The sequence below is a fragment of the Lepidochelys olivacea genome, assembly GCF_965140295.1.
Source record: "Lepidochelys olivacea isolate rLepOli2 genome assembly, chromosome: 9".
In the NCBI taxonomy this organism is placed as follows: Eukaryota; Metazoa; Chordata; order Testudines; family Cheloniidae; genus Lepidochelys; species Lepidochelys olivacea.
In genome coordinates, this window is record NC_140419.1 from 49,924,124 (window position 1) to 49,943,603 (window position 19,480).

Sequence of the window (19,480 nt, forward strand, 5' to 3'; positions counted from 1 at the left end):
CAGCATCGCACTGCAGCAGCAGGGCTTGGTCTCTGAATGCGCACAGCCTGGGAAGAGCCGCCTTCTGGTTCCGGCTGCCGGCAGCACGCAGGTGTCTGGCCATTACTATCTTTTCAGATACAACACACTCTCTGATCAGAAGCAGGGGGCCCTGTTACTGACCTCATCCGAGAAGAGACTCCTCCTCTCATGGCCCAGTGTGAATGGGTTGGGAAACGTGACCCCAGGCAGGAGACGATCTTGGGACCAGATGCCAATTGAGTTCAAACTCGGGTGTTTAGCCACTGGCTAGCACTGCCTGCGGTACCGAGCCGGCATGCCCCAGAGGGAGCATGGGAATGGACAGCGTAGCAGAGAGCCACGGCCCCTCCCCTAGCAGCAGGGTGAATGCATGAGGCACCAGCTCCGAGAATTGGGCCACTTATTCCTGTGCCTAATTTCAGGCTCCTGGGTTGGCCGTTCTGGCCAACATACTACAATGGCTTGATGGCCAACACTGCCGTGCTGTGCGCGCCCTGCTGCCCTGCTTGCTACCATCTACTAACCCCTCCTAGACATCAGGCTGAGGCAAGACAGCATTGCATTAATGGCACGGGCAATGACACACTCCTGGCCTACAGGCAAGGGCGCTCTAGTGCGCCTGATCTGATCTGGGCAGCTACAGGCCACCCGCGGAGTCCTGGGGAAGGAAACACGACCGTTCGCGGTACTTACTTGGACTGGGTTTGCTTAGTGAGGTTCTTTATGGTCAAGCCCTCCTTTCCTATGATCGCACCAACAAACTGCGTGGGGACCAGGATCCGTAGTGGGAAATCGAGCTGTTTGGGCTGTGAGGAGCCCCCCGGGGAGGGGCCCCGCTCCCTGGAGGCACGGCCCCCCCGGCGGGACCGCTGAGGGGGCGGAGGGGAGCTCACCTCTTCATCCGGGATGTAGGAAATCTTGAAGGAATAGTTCTCAAACTGGTGGCCGCTGAGCTTCTCAATTGCTCTGAAAGGCAGAGAAAAGAAGCCGCTGGTTAGGCCTTGCACCAGCTGTGGGTGCCAGGCCTGAGGCACCTTTGCCAGGAGGTGAGCCACCGACCCGACCGGGTGCAGGAGACTTTCCCTGTCCCTATGGGCTGGGTAAGCGTCCACACTGTCTGGACATGGTCCAAGGTCCCTCCTAGGAGCATGGGCATCCCTAGAGCAGAGATCTCATGGCTCCCCAAGCCTGGGTCTTCGCCCCTGTCAGAGACATCCAAATGCTTAAGACAGTCACAATGTGTCCAAAGGGGTGTGTGTAACCCATTGCCACTTGGCAGGGCTCTGTGCCCCTCGAGGGCATGTCCTCTGCACAGCGCTCTATCCCCCCACCCCCGCTCTGTGTACCTTGAGGGCACGTCCCCCGCCCCTGCGGCGCTCTGTGCCCCCGGAACACTGCGGGGGGGATGAGCCTACTGCAGTGTTGGCTAACTGATGCCTGGTGTGATCCCAGCACAGCTGATGGAGCTGCACCGCGGAGGCATTAGTGTGACATTGACTCAGTATCTCTCTCCCAGTCCCTGCCAGGGCTGCCTGAGTCCCACCCCGGTGTAGAGACGCAGCCTCCCCTTCTCCACTCCACAGCAAGGGCCCACTCCAGCTCCATCCCAGCCTGGCAGGAGACAGGCAGGCCAGACGGAACTCACACAAGTAGGAATCCTGGCCCAATTCTCCCTCTCCGCGGCTACAGGCGCGCCCTCCACTCCAGCTCTGTAACCCCCCAAACACCTCTGGAGACTCCCCAGGCAACAGCCACCTGGCAACTGCGCTTTCCTAAGCCCACCATCTAGCTAGCTGTGCTCTGCCAGCATGCACCTTCCCCGTGGAGCCCTGCTGGACTGTGGAGACGGGACACTGGGAGCCTAGCAGCAAATCAAGTGTCGCCAGTGGCTGGAGCCACCCTGAGCACAACAGCCCTCAGCATACATGGAGGGCACTGGGTTTAATCTTCCTTTTACATACTAAAGCCAGCCCGGCCAGAGGAGCTGATCGGCTCTGCATTCCTGGCCCTCTGCACAGAGGGGGCATAGCCTGTGGGACAGCGTCCAGGACAGGGGCTGCTCTCCCTAACCAGCACAGGCAGGGCCAGGAGTCATGGGTCTGGAAAGGTGCCCAAGCTTCACTTCGCACGTGTGCCATAAGGCACTGTATAGAACAGTCCACATCCCAAACCAGACCCTGGTTCAAGGGACAGGTGGGATTTTATGGGGTGCTCCACTCAGACTGCTCTCTGGGGCCAGCTCCCACCCCGCTGACTGCAGTGAGGCAGAGCGAGACCAACACTGAGCCCCTCTGAAAATCCAGTCCCCACCTGACTCTTTGTGGGCTGCCTGCAGTTCCTGCTCCTGGAGCTGTGGCAGGTTCTGTGACCAGCGGCACAGAAGTAGGAGAGCGCCGGGGGTGAGGGTGTCTCAGACTAGCATGGGGACATGGATCTCTGGGCCAAAGAACTCTCTAGCCCACTCTGACCCACTGACAATAACGCTGGCAATTCCCCCAGGCCCAGGGCAAATGAATGGGGGGTTTCCCAGTCGGTTACTGAACTCTGACCCAGAAACAGCTCACTCTTTTGTGCCAGAGAAAACCCGGAGGGGGGGGGGGGTTCCGGTCCTCTTACAATAGCGAGGCTGAAGCAACTGCTCAGGTGCAATGCCAATGCCAGGAAGCACTGGGGGATGCTTGTTGAAAGCAGACGATCAAACAGAACCGCGTTGCATTTGCAGAGCAATAGGAGGTGCTGGGGGCTTGTCCACAGCGATGCCAACGGGAACGGAGCTGGGAGCTACTTATTGCCCCCACTGTGCACCGAGAGCTCGCTACCAGGGAGGAGATGAATGATTCGCTCAGGGAATGCTAGGTAACAGACCAGCGGGAGCTGCAAGAGAGCAGCCTGCTCAGGGGGAGTGCAAGCCGGATGGGAGATGTCTGACCCTTCCAGAAAGTCCTTGTTCTTCAGGACACAGTGAGTTTCTGGGATCTCCAGCATGTGATGGCTTCGGAGTCTCAGCTCATTAAGGGTCTGGCCCTGCTCCCTTTCCCACAATGAGCAGATCACAATGCCACAGATCATCCTGTGGGTTTCATGGAGTGGTGGGGAGGGGGCTGAATCAGGCCCTGGCCTACAGTGACCACTTGTGTGTGACTGAACTTATAAGCCAATGTGATCTCACCAGCAGGGTGGCTCCCGGATGGGGCCAGCTGAACCATTCGCCCAGGGCAAGTGAAAAACAACGCCAGTGCCGAGGGACTGGCCACCAAGCAACCAGGCATGCAGCCACTGGGTGGGCACAATGCCTCATGCAGCATAGCACAGGAGGGAACCAGTTAGGGCCAGATTCTGCATGCTGAGCAGTACCTTCCTGGGGGGGGAGGGAGCTTATTGATTTCAGTGACCCCCAGAGCTCCTAGATACGGAGGGACATTTGGAAACACTGCCAGCACCTCCTGCCGGGCTCCCTTCCAACTGAGCCAAACAGGTGGCTTAGTTTGCTGTATATTTGGCCAAAGTTCTGGCCCTACAGAAGGCAAAGGGAGTTTTGGCGGGGCCAGGATTTCACCCCTGGATGACACAACCTTGCGACTGAGCCCAGGCAAGGGGCAGAGCTAGCTGTTCTGCACCAGGAGCCCTGGGATGGACTCAGGGCTTGTCCACACGGAGACTTAGTGTGTGGCCAGCCAGGGCATGAATGAACAGCATGCCAGCCTGCTGCACATTAACTGACCATGCGTATCCTGCTAGCGTGCGCGAAAAGATCTGCACACTGCCATACGGCTGATTTATAAAGCATCTGATACGGGGCCCAACAAAAATCACCCTCTCCGATTCATTCAAATCACCTTGGACTGTCAGTGGGAATGAAAACTAGTGAAAGGGTCCTAAAGAAAACTGGCTTTTAGCCGACAGCTTCATTAATGATCTAGAGGAAGGAGCAAACGCAGTTTATACGAAATTATGAGAATAGAAAAATAAAATCAGAAGGCCTAACAAGACAGGACGAATTGACAGAGCGGGAACAGCATGAACAGAATCTGGAAAAATGCAAACCTGAACATCTAGGAGAAATAATTTGGGAAAAATGAGGCTGAATTTCATGGAAATTCCTGAGAGCAAGATCAGTAACCACTATGGGATCAGCGACACCCTCCTCGCGGGGCACATCCCAAACAGGACCTTCAAGACCTAAGTCTTGCCCCTCCCCAGAGGTGAGGGGCAGCTCACCGCTGGCATGTCAGAACACTAGGTCAGTCGCAGGCAAACCCACTATTCGTTACAGGGAAATAAATGAGCCCTGCCCCAGTGAGATGGAGCGATGAAAGGTGCATGCAAGGAAAGGCAGCTGACTCACTGCCTGGAGGGATGAAGAAAGAGAGAGGGTGAAAGGAAGGATGAAAGAGAGCAAGAGTCACTTACACTTTTGCTTCTTCTTTTGTTGCATACGTTACGTTGACAACGGCCGTTTCTGTGTCTGTGTTGACTAAGGGAAAAGCAACACACGCTGGCGTTAGTTTGTGGACGGAGAAGGTCCTCATCACCTTTTCCTTGGTGACAGTTACTAAGCCTGTCACCTGTTCCTGGCCAGGGGTGGGCTTGATTGCTCTTTACAGTGAGAGGCTGGGAGGGATGCTATTCCCCTGGGCCGGATGCCTGTGATGGTGGGCTTGGCTATTCTTTGCTCACTGGCTGATCTGTGGATACTAAGTTCAGGAGTAGCTGGGTGTGGGCCTGGCCTGCGTACCAGCCAGGTCATAGTGGGGTGCATGTCGCTCTGTCTGGCCGTGGGCAGAGGTGAATGAGTGCCCACTGTTAACTGTGATGAGAGCTCCAAACTCATTTCCTTTGTGACCTGGTCAGCAGTTTTTAACCATCATCTCTAGGTGCCGCACCAATGATTTAATGTCCTCAGCCCGTTACGCTGGTAAATACTTCTGCTCTTTGATGGAAGAACACCTGCATCCAGGGGAGGATGAGCATCCATGCATGGTTAATGCAGGGCTCTGCCTACTGCTGCAGGCTAACAGAAGGGACTGCCTCTCTCCAGGAGTTCTTGGAGACATCTCTCTAGCCCAGCTTCGCCCCATGGCCAGGACGTTTTGTATAGACACTAAATTGCTAAAGGGACCTTTTTTATTTCCTACCATGGGTGAGCCAGGCAGTCCAGCCCTTTGATCACTGCTGTCCAGGCTGGCAGGTGCTGGCTCTGTGCTGCGTGACACAGCTGAGGAGAGCTGAGCATAGCTAAGTGAAGTGGCCCGGAGAACAACAGAAAAACAAGATGCTCCTGGTTGGTGTCCTGTGGCTTTACCAGGAGCCCAAGTGCCCCCCATGCTGGCTCTGAGCAACTGGTGAATGGCTGCTTAAGGCTCTCTCTCATGCGCCCAGGGGAAGATTCACATTCTTGGTAGTGCGGGGGCTCAGCCTGGGATTCCTAGCGGAGTGCAATGATGCTAGAGAGCCATCTCTACCCTTTGGGAGAGAAGCGAAGCTCTTATCTGAATCAACAGCAGTTGCCGGGAGCTAGGAAGGGCCTCTCCTGGGTGCTGCCTGGCACTGACCTGCTGGGGTGCTGGGGAGGGTGCTTGGCCAAGCTTCTCTGCTGCGTGGCTGCCTGTGCCCCTTCCCTTCATGTCCTGTGCTGTCTGGGGAACCTGCCCCTCTGCCCCCACACCTCATGAAACATCCCAGGGCTTTCCCCAGCCCTCTCCCCTGTCCGGGCGGGATCAGTCAGGAAGGTCAGTCTGTGCTAGCCTAGTCATCACCCTTTACCCTAAGGTTCCACAGCCTTGTGGGAGCAGCACCCTGCAACGGCTGGAGAGATGGGAGTCTTGGGTTCTAATCCAGCCTAGGCCACTGATCTGCTGTGGGATCTTGGGCAAGTCACTTAGACGATCCGTGCCTGGGTTTCTCCGCCTGAGCATCACACTTCCCTAATTCGCAGAACTATTGCAATGGCTAACAGAGGCTCAATGTATCTCAGAGAAAAGGCAGTAGACAAAGGCCAAGCACTGTTACTGTTATGCAGTTACAGCACCCCCTGGTGGCAGGGGTGGGCAAACTTTTTGTCTCGAGGGCCACTTCTGGGAATAGAAATTGTTTGGCTGGCCATGAATGCTCACAAAATTGGGGTTGCGGCGCGGGCTTGGGTTGGGGGCGCGGGTTCTGGGGTGGAGCCAGAAATTAGGAGTTCAGGGTGTGGGAGGGGGTGCAGGCCCTGGGGTGGGGCTGGGGATGAGAAGTTTGCGGGGCAGGAGGCTGGGATCGAGCAGTTTGAAGAGTGGGAGGGGGAAACAGGGCTGGGGCAGAGGGTTGGGTTCTGGGGAAAGGCTCAGGGGTGCAGGCTCCAAGCAGCGCTTACCTCAAGTGGCTGCTGGAAGCAGCGGCATGTCCCCTCTCTGGCTCCTATGCGGAGATGCGGCTCTGCATGCTGCCCCATCCGCAAGCACCGCCTGTGCAGCTCCCATTGGAGTGCCCAAGGGGGCCATTGGGAGTGTGTAGGGGCCGGAGCAGGGCCACGTTGCGGCTTCCGGCAGCCACGTGGTGCGGCCCCCAACCCTGTGCCCCGGCTGGAGTGGGGCCACGTTGCAGCTTCTGGGAGCTTTGTGGTGCGGCCCCCGACCCTACACCCTGGCTGGAGCATGGAGCAGGGCAAGCACAAGACCTTGCTCCCCAGCGGGAGCTCGCGGGCCGGCTTAAAAAGGCTCATGGGCCCTAATTTGCCCATCCCTGTTTTAAAGGGTGGTTTATACTCAGAGGCTGATTCCCAAAGCTGCCCAGGGGACCTAGATGCCCTTGAGTGGTTTGAGATACTCAGCCAGAGTGCCCAGTCCTGAAATCCTCTCTCAGGCAAAAATCCCACTGACTTAATCGGGCCATTTATCCTGTGGCATGAATCTGATCCTGTTCTAGGCTCATCTCAACAGGGAGCCTGGGGGATTTCTCCTGCACAGATCTCTCAGACGCTGCCAAGAGCTCACACCTGATGCATCACTGATGACACAGAGAGGGGCTCCAGGAAAGCTCTGATAAACACCTTGTACTCTGAGTACAGAGTACAGAAAAGTCTCATTAAAAATCAGCCATAAAAATACTGCTCCTGTCCACTGTGTGCAACTGCCCCGGGAACGGCCTAGGAGAAAGCTAAGGCACCCTTTTAGTATGCTAACGGGGCTTTTGGGACATGCTCTGGGTAGCTGCTAAGCCCTGCATCCCTGCGGTACAGTCTTGCAAGATCATGTATGCTTGTGCGCACACGCGTGTGTATTGCCTTGGAGAACGCTTTGCAAATCTCCATCACTTGCTTGAGCACAATGGGGCGCAGCTCTGATGAGTGCAGGACTTTGTTGTGCTCCCAGGACCAGATTCTGGCAGCCTCATGCAGCGGGGAGGAGGACTTTATTCTGCAAACAGACCCAGCAGGACTGCCAGAGAAATGAGGCACTCCTACTCAACAGCAGCTAGTGCTGATGGCAGGATCAGGCCCCAAGCAACCAGTGGACATGGCTTTATCAGATGAGCCCAAGCGTTATCAGCAAAAGCCGAACCACTGCCTGGTCTCAGGCGGGCCTGGGGCCTGCCCTGTGTTGGCAGCCCCGTGCCTGGCAATGTGGATGCACGGAAAGAGGGGCTGGCCGGGTGAGGATAGGTTTGGGGGATCCCTTGGCAGTCCAGGTGCTGTCTAGATGGCTTCTAGATTCCAATGGCCTCTTTACTGCGACCTGCACTGCTCCCGAGTCAAAGGGCTGCTGGCCAGTCAGCTCTGGTCTGCATGACAGCCAGAATCCCAGATAACGGGGCTCACGGCTGCGACACTGAGTGGGCCCGTGTCCTGCGAGGCGGTGTGCCACCATCCCAGCTCCTAAGCGTGTCCTCCTAAGTGGGGGTTGGGGGGGGGGGAGGGTAGGAGGAGCGGATGATGCCACCTACCCATTTCTTACCTTGTTCCACATTCTCTACAGTCCCATACTGAGCTAAAAGTCCATCTAGCACCTGAAAGAGAAAGCATCAAGCAATGCAGGGTGAGTCAGTCTGAAAGGGCTCCCAAGGTTAAAGACTTAGCGATAGGGACCCTCCCCTGTGCATCTGGCTGACTTGGGGAGCAGAGCAGAGCTCTGGCTCTACCTACACAAGACAAGTATCAGAGGGGTAGCCATGTTAGTCTGTATCCATGCATCTGAAAAAGTGGGTTTTTTACCCACAAAAGCTTATGCCCAAATAAATCTGTTAGTCTTTAAGTTGCCACTGGACTCCTCATTGTTTTTACACAAGACAAGTGACTGGCTGCGGACTGTGTCTCCTCAGCCCTTGTCGCCTGAGGTTCAGCATGCCCGGCTGCTGGGCTGGATGGATCAAACCACTTTCTTGGAGGAAGTGCTGACAATGGCTGGGCCTGGCCTTCTGAGTGGGGAAAGACGTCCTTTTCCTAGTGTCAATATACACTCAAGCCCAAATGAACCTGCAGTTGAGTCTCTCGAGCACACTGCCCCTATGGCAGCTATTGCTGGAATCAGAATTTGACTCGGCCGCCTCCAGACCTTCTGGGTCACCCCAGCGACTGTCGCCACAGCAGGAACAGAGGGGAAACGCCACCTCCAAAGAAACCCCGGAAGATGCTGGAGATGCTTCCCCAAAGCCCATCATGTCAGCTCCATGTGGGGTCTGGCTTTGGCAAGGTGATGGCAAGGAACCCAGGGTGCTCCCCAACATGAGCCACTCCCCAGCCTGGCACCTGGTACCAAGCAGAAGCAGCAGGTGGATTATTTCCACAGGGCAGCTCCTCTCCTGGGACTGCAATGCTGTAGCCACCTTGAGGAGATGGGCCATCTTGAGCTATAGCCAAGCCACACCCACACCATGCACCTCGGGCTAGGAAACACAGTGTCACGGGAACAGCCTTCTGCAAAGGCTGCTTTCTGCTTCCCTCCTCAAGACCCTGGGAAGATGCCACAGGACAAAGGTCAGACTATGCTTGCAGCTCCTGCCCAGCCTCCAACATTTGTTCAGATGCAATGACAGGGGAACTTTGTAGGAAGTGGGAACCTACTTACCTCCCACTGTAGGTGAGGGGGGATGTTCCGGATCTGAATCTTCCTGCTCCTGTAAAGAAAACAGCACAGATTAGCCCAGACACCACTCCAGCTCCTGGGCTGCCCAGCCAAGTAGCTATCCTGGTCCGGGGTGCATGGTACCTCGTGCCTGGGGGGAGACTTTTAGGAAACGCTGCTGAAGCGTTCGGGGGAAAAGAATCACTCCACACCCACTCTGGCCCTGCTCACTGCCCTCTGGCCACAGCAGCTAGGCCCCAACCTGCCTCTCAGAGGAGTCATTCCCATTGCTGCTGCTGCACAGGGCTTCCAAGACAGCTCTACAGATGAGCCAGAATACCCAGTAGAGCAAACTGCCTCCAGCCAATGGAAGCGCAGAACCGATGCTCGGGGCAGGGGCAGCGCGCTGAGTTCCAGAGACCCCCCTTCCTAGGAGCTGGATCTGCAGGCTGCTTCCGGGGTGCAGTGCAGAGCCAGGATAGGTAGGGAGCCTGCCTTAGCTCCACAGCACTGCCAACCACAGGGTCCCTTTTTGACCAGGAGTTCCGGTCGAAAACTAGACACCTGGTCACCCAGCACAGGTCCAGTGGCAGATACATCCACCCATTCTCGCCAGAGGCCCCAGACACAGCTGGAAGAGACACGGCCCTGGTGTGACCACAAAGGAATATTCCATGATGCCCTGATACAGTCCTAACCTCCATCCCCAGCAGGCCCGGGGTATTTGCACCCATTCCTATTCTGAAGGCTCAGCTCCTGCTAGGTCGGGTCGGGTCGGCGCATGATACTGCTTTTCACATCAACATGTATTTCTAGCAAGTTCCCATCCTGGAGAATCTTTGGCTGCAGCCACATGAACCACGGCTCTGGGGCCTACCCTTAACGTGGCTAAGAAAAACAACCCTGGACTTCCAACCACACCTTGAGCGAAGGGCTGAGCCTTACCCTGCGGTATGAGGTCTAAGAGCCATGCAAACCAGCAAAGGGAGCCCCTGAGAACCCTGGGGTACGGAGGTACAAGGCCACACAGGGCGTGGCAGCTCAAAGCCAACTGTCTCCACAGTATTCTTGCCAGCAAGTTAAAAAAGTATCGATTGGATGAATGGACTACTATAAGGTGGATAGAAAGCTGGCTAGATCTTCAGGCTCAACGGGTAGAGATCAATGGCTTGATGTCTAGTTAGCAGCCGGTAATAAGCGGAGCGCCCCAGGGGTCGGTCTTGAGGCTGGTTTTGTTCAACATCTTCATTAATAATCTGGATGATGGGATGGCTTGCACCCTCAGCAAGTTCGCGGATGACACTAAGCTGGGGAGAGAGGTAGATAGGCTGGAGGGTAGGGATAGGGTTCAGAGTGACCTAGACAAATTGGAGGATTGGGACAAAAGAAATCTGATGAGGTTCAACAAGGACAAGTGCAGAGTCCTGCACTTCGGACAAAAGAATCCCATGCAGGCTGGGGACCAACTGGCTAAGCGGAAGTTCTGCAGAAAAGGACCTGGGGATTACAGTGAATGAGAAACTGGATATGAGTCAACAGTGTGCCCTTGTTGCCAAGAAGGCTAACGGCATATTGAACTGCATTAGTAGGAGCATTGCCAGCAGATCAAGGGAAGTGATTATTCCCCTCTATTTGGTACTGGTGAGGCCACATCTGGAGTATTGCATCCAGTTTTGGGCCCCCCACTACAGAAAGGATGTGGACAAATTAGAAAGAGTCCAGTGGAGGGCAAAGAAAATGATCAGGGGGCTGGGGCACATGACTTATGAGGAGAGGCGGAGGGAACTGGGCTTATTTAGTCTACAGACGAAAAGAGTGAGGGGGGATTTGACAGCAGCCTTCAACTACCTGAAGGGGGATTCCAAAGAGGATGGAGCTCGGCTGTTCTCAGTGGTGGCAGATGACAGAACAAGGACTAATGGTCTCAAGTTGCAGTGGGGAGGTCTAGGTTGGATATTAGGAAACACTCTTTCTCTAGGAGGGTGGTGAAGCACTGGAATGGGTTACCTAGGGAAGTGGTGGAATCTCCATCCTTAGAGGTTTTTAAGACCCGGCTTGACAAAGCCCTGGCTGGGATGATTTAGTTGGGATTGGTCCTGCTTTGAGCAATGGGTTGGACTAGATGACCTCCTGAAGTCTCTTCCAACCCTAACCTTCTATGATTCTATGAAGTGTGGGAAGAGACGGGGAGGCAGGACAGGCCGCAGAGCACAGGGTGCTGCGCTAGCCAAGCGAGCTGCTGCTTTCTGAACGGCTGGGTATGTGGTCCCAAGCATGGCAGCAGTGCAGCCTGGAGGTATCACAGTCACGGAGCGTGCCAGGGACTCTCTCGGGGGAAAGTGCACAAGCTCCATCAACCTCCACACGCAGAATCCTCTGACCCGAGTTTAGTGGTGCTCGGCCATCGCTGCTTTCTGGGAATGCAGAGCCTGCAGTGGACCCAGCCCCCAAATTGGGAATCTCTTAGACACCTGCTCCTGGGTAGGCAGCCCAGGTCAACTCCTCCAGACGCTCCCAGCTCCGCCTTGTTTGGACAGAACTGCCTACAGCTATGGAAAGGCCTACTCACCCACGCCCCCCACTGGTGAGGCACAGAGACAGCAGAGAGAGAAGCCAAGGTGACTGTCGCCTGAGCACGGCTAGCATGGCAACCTCATGGCATGGAGCCCTGGGGGATCCCCCAGAGAGACCCTGTGGGGTGCTGGACCACTGACCCCAAGGCCAGGGAGAAACAGAGCCACCAAACAGCAGCCCTGTCCGCCCTGGCTGCTCCTTGCTGCTCAGTGCAACTGCAGGCAGCTGGGAGATCTCAGAGCGCAAAGCACTGATTGCTTCCTACTGCCAGACGGAAACCATCGACTGTCTCAGACCCAGACGGACAGGGGACAAGGAAATTAGTGGTGCTACCTGAGCCGTTTCACCACACCCTCCCGGGTCTCATTACCTGGCACGAGGGCTTGCAAGAGGGCAGTCTAAGGGGGAGGGTAGAGATCTCCATCGATAGCAGACATGGCTCCCATTGCTGGCTTTCGCCAGCCAGGATGGGTAGGTCCACACTGCAGATTGTTGCCTGCAGCTCCCCCAAGGCTCCTTCCCGCAGTCTCCTTTCGTGTGCGGATGGGATCTGGGGTTCCCATGCTCTGGGAACAAGCACCGAGGCTGGGCCTCTTTGTCCCATGAAGGGTGTGTCTAGATGAGATTTGGGAGCCCTGTGTCCAGACTAGCATCTAGAGTCATGCTGGTCATCAACTGGCTCAAGTTCAAACAGGGCCAGCCCGGCCCTACCTCTCTGCTCTTTGTAGCCCCAGCGGCCGAGTACAACAACCCTGGGCCTTTGCAGGCCAGGCTGAGCAGCCTGCTAGCCTCGGAACTCCGGCATGTCTGTCCCCCAGCCCCTGTGTGGAGATCTCCCTGCAGAGTCAGCTGGCTCTTACCCAGATGTTGCTCCTAACCCCACTCCCATCCACACGCAGAACCCTCTGACCCGAGTTTAGTGGTGCTAGCTGCCCCGGCTGGGATATTGGCTAGAGCCTGGGTGCTGGGTTCACTCAGGCTGGTAACCAACCCGCTTTGCTGTCAAATGCAGGCTAAATCACCAGCATGCTGCCAGTCCAACAGCACCTTCCCACAATCCCTGCTGCGTGCCCAGAAGGGCAGACATGTTCTCCCACAATGCACTGGGAAAGACTCAGAGTGACTCAACTTAATGGAACACAAAGAACTGTGGGATATGCCCCCTGAAACTCTAGCAACACACCTGGGGGAAACGCAGCACAACTGAGGACAGTAATGGGCTTACAACCAGGTGCTCAGAGCCGGAGGCCAATTCCCCTCACTAACTCTCCAGCCAGGACGTAACCTGTGAGATGCGCCACCCCCATGATTCCCCTCACCTACTCACTTGTCTCACAATTAACACGGAGGAAAAAATCCCAACCCTGCCCCTCCCCCAGCTGCGAAGCAGTAACCCCCGTGTGCTAAGGGGACAGGTCCGATTCCATTTTACAGAGCACAAAGCAAACCCAGTGGCAGGGTAAAACGCTGCCTGGGTGTTGTGAAGGAGTAAAAAGAGAGCTCCAGTGCTCCCAGACAGTTGTCTGAGAGCAGGAGCCTTGTCTGTTTCAATCTCCTGCGTTCTCCCGAAACCCAGGAAAGTCGATGGAAGGCTGGCAAGGAAACACAGACATGTATCTGCATTTACACACGCACCTGTCCTCTAGGGTTTGGTGAGCAGGTTGCTCCCTGGAGGAGTCAAAATTTTACCAACAATTTGCCCCTTCCTTTGGAGCCATGTGAGAGTCTTCTGCATTGGAATCAACAATGTGGGGCACAGCAAAGGGGAGGACACCCAGGAGGCAGTAAGAACGCTGGGCCAGGAAAACCATGGCAGCATTTCCTTAGACACAACCGCAGCAAGAGCAAATCAGGCAGAGACAAAGCCCATGGCGCTGCGGCTGCACCCAGGGCCGAGGAGGCAGAGGCCTCTAGCTCCTGGAGCCACTGGCAGGCGTGATTTGGGAACAACACATTGTTAGAGGAGACAGGCTGCAATTGAAGGAAAGGGGACTGGCTAATTTAATGCCAGCCAGCGCAGTCATCAGGCACTTAGCAGAGGGTGTGTCTACACTGGACCTGGAGGTATAATTTGCAGCTCAGGCAGACATACCCATGTTAGCGCTGATCCAGCAGTGTGGACAGCAGGAGGGGCTGGCTGCCCCACATACACAGGGATTCACACAGGATCATGCTCTCGGGGCGACCAAGCCATGCCACTGTTTTTAGCACACTGTGGTGGGCACATCCACCTGACCTGGGAATTACGTCGCCAGCTCCCGTGCAGCTGTACCCAGAGAGACCGGGGGGGGGGGGGAGGGAGGGGGAGGGAGCAAACGTTGTCCAGACTGCCATGGGCATTAGCAAGCCCACTGTGAGACCCCGGCAGAGACCAGATATGGGAGTGTTTACTGCGATGTGGCTAGGCGAGGTCATATCCTGGTGGGCAGGGGGTATAGTATTGACGTCTTGGTAAAACCTACCAGTGCCTTGCCACCACAGCGGGACAGCTCATGCACACTGGTTATCCTGCTGTAAACCCCACCTCCACCGACGACGTAGCCGGAGACAACGCCACGGCAGTGCCTCGGGCGGAGCTCTCACACGACAGAGATAAGGCATTCTCCACTGAGGGGACCCGACCTCTGCATGGCCCGTTGGAGGAACCGTGACTGGATCGGAGCCGAACCAGTTTCAGAGAATGCTGCAGGGTTCACCTCTGTGCAACAACCAAACCAGGGAAGGATGACCCCTCCAGACCTCCCCAGGCAGGACAAGCTGCTGCACTGCAACAGGGCACAGAACAGTGTTCACTGAAGTCCACTGTAGACAACACTGCAAATCTGACTTCCTAGACACACTATTCATATACCATGGCGATGGAAGAGGGCAGCTAGGAAACCCCAAGATGTCAGAGCCAGCCATGAATTTCAGGGTGTCTCCACCAGCACCTCTCCCTGGGCTTTCTGTCCTGGGTGAGAGCCCCACTGTCATCGAAGTTCAGATTCCAGCCATGAAAGGCCAGTGCTGATGACAGACATGCAGTGACACCATCATTACTAATCAGCCCTCCGGAACAAGCTCATTGGGTGCATCATGACATTAGGACAACACACTGCCTGGAAACGTTGTCGTGGGAGAGAAGCCGGGATGACATAGGTGCCTGGGATCACTCAGGGGCATTGAAGGATGGAATGAAAAGCAGATGATCTCAGTCGGTGGCGGTAGGAAGCCTGGTGGTGTTTGCATTTTATAAAGTGTATCTGCCGTGCCCTGGATACTTAGTAGGTGTTTGCTACAACCTGACTGCGCCCAGCCCTGCACGGGTGTGCCAGGGGTAAGCAGAGCCCTCCTCTCCGCTGCACATCAGTGCAGAGGCCGAGCAAGATGGTAGCGTGCCAGGTGAGCGTCTCCAGCAATGCCAGCTGTCCCAGAGGGCACGCAGCCATGGCCCATCCCCACTACTCCATTGGCCAGCAGAACTGCACCCAGACGGGGGCAGAGGACACGTCCCCCTCTCGGTTCCTGCAATCCTGTGGAGTCTGGGGGGCCCTAAGCCGCCTGTGCTAGGTGCAACGGGCCAGATTTAAGAAGGGATTTCGGTGCCTAATGGGATTTACATAAGTGCCTAAGCAGGTTAGGTGCCTAACTCCCTCTGTCAATCTGGTGCAGTGCCCCAGAAGTGCCTGCTTTAGGCATAGTGCCACCACACCACTGGCCACCAGGAAGCCCTCTCCAGGTACTCATCTCCCCTGCTCTGAAAGGGGAACTAGCATCACCGCAGCTTCTGAAAGCACCTCCGGTCTCTGCAGCAAGGCTGCTGGTTCCTGCTGCTAGCTGAGAGAACTACACCTCCTCCAGGAGCAGGGCACTTAGGGCAACTCCTCTGTCCTCCTCCAGCAGTGGGGGGCAGCAACTGTTCAGTAAGAGCATGGAGATCGCAGCACACTAAGGAAACATGGCCTGGCTTTGCCAGTGCCCCGCCATCCCAGGGCACACAACAGGGAGCTGGAAAACTGCCTTGGAAGTGATTCAAACGCCCCTGCCAGCCAAGCCAATGGAAATGCACACCTCCTGCCGGTTAGTGAGCTGTGGGGGAAGGGAGAAGCATTTTCTGTTCTCCCCTCAACTATTTTCCCAACCCCCAAAGTGTTGCTCAGAGGTGGGAAATCAGTTGTGCTGCAAGGAAAACTGGCTGCTTTGCACACCTCCCCTGGATGGGGGACTCACGCCTGGGGCTTGGAGAGCGGCATTTATCCCTCACTCCCCTTCCCAAGGCACAAGGACGACCAGGAGATCCACCGCTAAGCAGAGGTGCCACATGTGATCAGACCCGTTCTACTGCAGAACAGATACCAGGCACAGAAAAGACTTGGCCTTGGGAGGTGCTATAATAGTTTTACCAGCAGGAGTTTGGGAGAGGCACGGTACTCCTGAGCAGCAGCACCACACAGACCTCACATCTGAGAGACGCAATTGGCACTGACTGCCCCACATCTGCTCCTGGGGGGTATCCCAGTTCAGGGACCTGCACTTCCCCTCGGAGGTCCACTAAGGGCCCCCAATCTCAGGCTTCCAGCTCCTGAGCTATTGCCTTTCCTGGGTGGAGTCCAGTGCCTCTCTCCCTTCTGACTGGGGTATTCCCAGGCTGCATAGTTGCCTACCTTCAAAGTGTTATCCCCAGCACAGACAGCCATGCTTGCTTTCTCCTCAGAGACTTGTAACCATGATTTCTCCAGGTATGTTACCACCCAGCTCTTTCTCAGCCAGCCCACTCTATTCTTCAGGTAAAACACCTTACAGAGAAGAGGTATCCAAAACAATATAACAATCTGCACCCCTGCTAACAGCTCACCAGGCACCAGCCCCTCCCATCCCCCTGGGGACATCTTTGGGGTCACTAGTTCATCAGAGCTTCAGCTCAGAACCAGGAGCCAGTTCATTACGAGTTCATTAGCATCCCCCTCCCTACTTCAGAAGGTATGTCAGATCCAGTCTGGCAAGTCGTATGTTCACATCCCCTGCCCTTAAAACCAAGGTCCCAGGGTCCCTTCCATCTGCTCCCAGGTGCTTTCAGGATTTCTTCTCCCATCTCGAGCCCTAGAACAGTTCCGCTCACTCCTGCAGCCAACGCAGTCAGAGGGGAGCAGCTAGCAGTTCCAGCCTGCCAAGGATTCCCCATAAGCACATTTCCCTGAGGCCAGGGGCTAGTGGTGCTTCTGGACTGGCCCTGGTACTGCTGGTCAGTGTCTCCTGGGCCACACTGGCAATGCAGAGAAGAGCAGAGAACAGGCTGATTTCTCTAGAAATCCTTGGTTCCGCGGAAGCCGTTCGTTCACGCTGACAGAACTGTCCAGCGAAGTGGTTGGAGCACAGTGCTCCACGGACTGAACTTCATTTGCTCTTTTGCCTTCACAGGCACAATTCCTGGGCTTGTCGGGGCTCCACCCACTTTGACTTACTAGTGTCCTGACATGCTGTCACAATGTGAGATGAGCCGCATTAGCGCCCAAAGGCTGCAGTGCCCCCAGGAGCCTGAGGTGGGTGAGATGCGCAGGCAGAGGAATAACTGCAGCTATTCTGCGCTGGAAGAGTTTAGTGTCAACTCTGGGGAGCCAGGTTTGACACCATTGCAAAGGAGCTGAATGCCTACCCACCCAGACCTGCTCATACCACTACCCAGCCTGCACTGGTTAGCTCAGACCTCCGCTAGAGTGTCGATGCTGCTTTGCATATATGCTCAACGTTCTAATTAAGATCCTGCACAGCTTAATGCTCAGTGAATGGAGTGATTATCCACCACACACCACTCTCAAAGTCAAGGAAAATTCCCTTCGGACTCCTGAGGTGAGGCAGCAGTACCTGCCTAGCACCCTCTACCCATGGTGTGGCATTAAAGAGGGGCCAGACCTTTCCCACAGGTTATTGTCAGTAAGGAGTACAAGGAAAGGAGTGAGAGGGATAAGGGACCAACGGGTTACAAGATCAGGCTTACAAAAGGATGGGAAAGGCCAGTTTAGAACCATGGGCCCAAGAGTGCAAGAAGAAACCCAGCAGCTCCAGCACGCATAGTAATTATTCGTAAGCCCTGAAACATCCCATCTGGGCTGTTTAAATAAAACCCTAATTTCAGCTTTCCAGGCAGCGTCCCGCCTTAGATGCCATCCAGTGGGGCTCTATTTGCAATGTACAACCCCTGGACGGTCATTCCTTGCTCATCTTTGAGCTGGAACTGTCGGGACCTCTCTATGCATTAAGCTACCAGGCAAATTAAGTACATGCTTAGCCTAAAATGAATCCACATGCAGTCAGTTGGATTGCACTCCACAGTGCAACATCAGCTGTCAGTTCTCTGCATGCTACAGGCACTGGCTGAAACTCGGCAGCTGGTACCAGTCTGCTTAGGAACGGTTCAGTCGTAGAAATGAGAGCGGTTGGGCTGGTATCTGAGGAGCTGGGAATCCCAAGGCTGCACTCTTCCTGCATTCCCACGGAGTTTCCTGGACAGCAGGATTTCCCCTCTCCACTGAGTTTGTACCTGCATTGAGTAAAACCAGCCTGGCACCAGAAGAATCCAAACACTGGTTATTAAAGAGGGCCAGATCCTGCAGTCCGTACTCCAAGGCATTCCACTGATGTAGGCTTTGAGGATCCGGGCCAGCGTCCCTTTTTCTGGATTCCAGCCAGAGAGCGCAGGGGTAGGAGAATGGGGGCAGCCACTCTGCACATCAGACCCCTGTCTCTGGGTGCTGTGCATGGGGCATAGTGCAGGTCATCTACCCAGGGAACTGGCCAGGAGTGACTTGTGAAGTGACCCCACCCTGAGATGCACACCAGCTTTGTGCCCCTCCTCTCCCACAGCACGGATGCCAATGTGCATGACGCACAGTGCAGCAAAGTGGGACTGAGAGACAGGCAGGGCCAGGAGCAGGGAAGTTCCCTGATGTCTCCTAGCCAGAGGCAGATGGGAAGGCTCCCTGGACAGTGCCCTGGCAGAAATCCCAGGGTCTCCTAGTGCCCAGCAGTTAGTGATATGGGGGTTGGGCTGAGCCTCTTACTGGGGCATTGTCTCTGGCCCTCGCTGGTGGGACTTTCCACCCCATCTCTCTCTGGCTAGCTAGTCATGGGTGAAACCAATGAGTTACTGGGGGGCAGGTCGCTGTTCCCGGGGGCACAGGCAGCCCCTTTCCTGCATTCCAGACTGGCATGAGCCTTCTGCCTATTCCACTAACTCTGCCAGGTGAGTCTTTTCCTTGTTACTGATCCGACCCACACTGGACTCACAGGCTCCTTCCTCTTCATCTGCCCTTCTGGCCACCTTCATCTAGGTCCCTTCGTCCCACCCCTCCCTCCCTCAATGGCAGCATCACAAAAACCAGCGTGGGGAATGTTAGGAGACAGCTACAGGAACAGAGAACGTGCCAGGCACTTGAGCGGCGAGACGGGAGCATGTTCCCGAGAGCAGCGGAGTCTCCGGAATTGAGTTACCAAGGTGACAAGTTTCTACCTAACCTTGACCATGAGAATCCTGAGAGCGTTACAGATGGAGCGGCAGGTCTGGTCTCTGGTTCCCCCAGCACCAGAGCCCTTGGCAGGCCACGTTGTTCAGAGCCAGTATTTTATTTTACTAAGAATTACCCCAAGCCAGCTAAGCCACTCCCCATGGGAGCAATAGCTGACTAGATCTGCCCAGATCACTCATGAGCGTCTCCATCTCTGCCTTCACACACACAGGGGGCAAGGGGAGCAGGCCACCCCACATGAAGCCATCTCTCCTGCCCCACACTCTTCTCAGCGCTGCTGCCAAAAGAGGGCAGGGGCTGCAGTCCCAGTGTGCACACAGATGCGGCCTGGTAGGGTGCTGAGTT

At 55.6% G+C, this 19,480-nt stretch overlaps 1 protein-coding gene across 2 annotated transcripts in view; it reads right to left on the minus strand.

Moving 5' to 3' along the window:
• The window catches only part of IGF2BP2 (insulin like growth factor 2 mRNA binding protein 2), a 102,568-nt gene that overhangs the window by 33,957 nt on the left and 49,131 nt on the right, over positions 1 to 19,480 (minus strand). For both annotated transcript variants that reach the window (XM_084639202.1, XM_084639201.1), the window contains exons 3-6: positions 9,063 to 9,111; positions 7,953 to 8,004; positions 4,432 to 4,495; positions 715 to 987 (exon numbers count right to left, since the gene is read on the minus strand). In XM_084639202.1, coding sequence (XP_084495328.1) covers positions 715 to 987; positions 4,432 to 4,495; positions 7,953 to 8,004; positions 9,063 to 9,111 — 438 coding nt within the window. The remainder of the gene's footprint in view (positions 1 to 714; positions 988 to 4,431; positions 4,496 to 7,952; positions 8,005 to 9,062; positions 9,112 to 19,480) is intronic.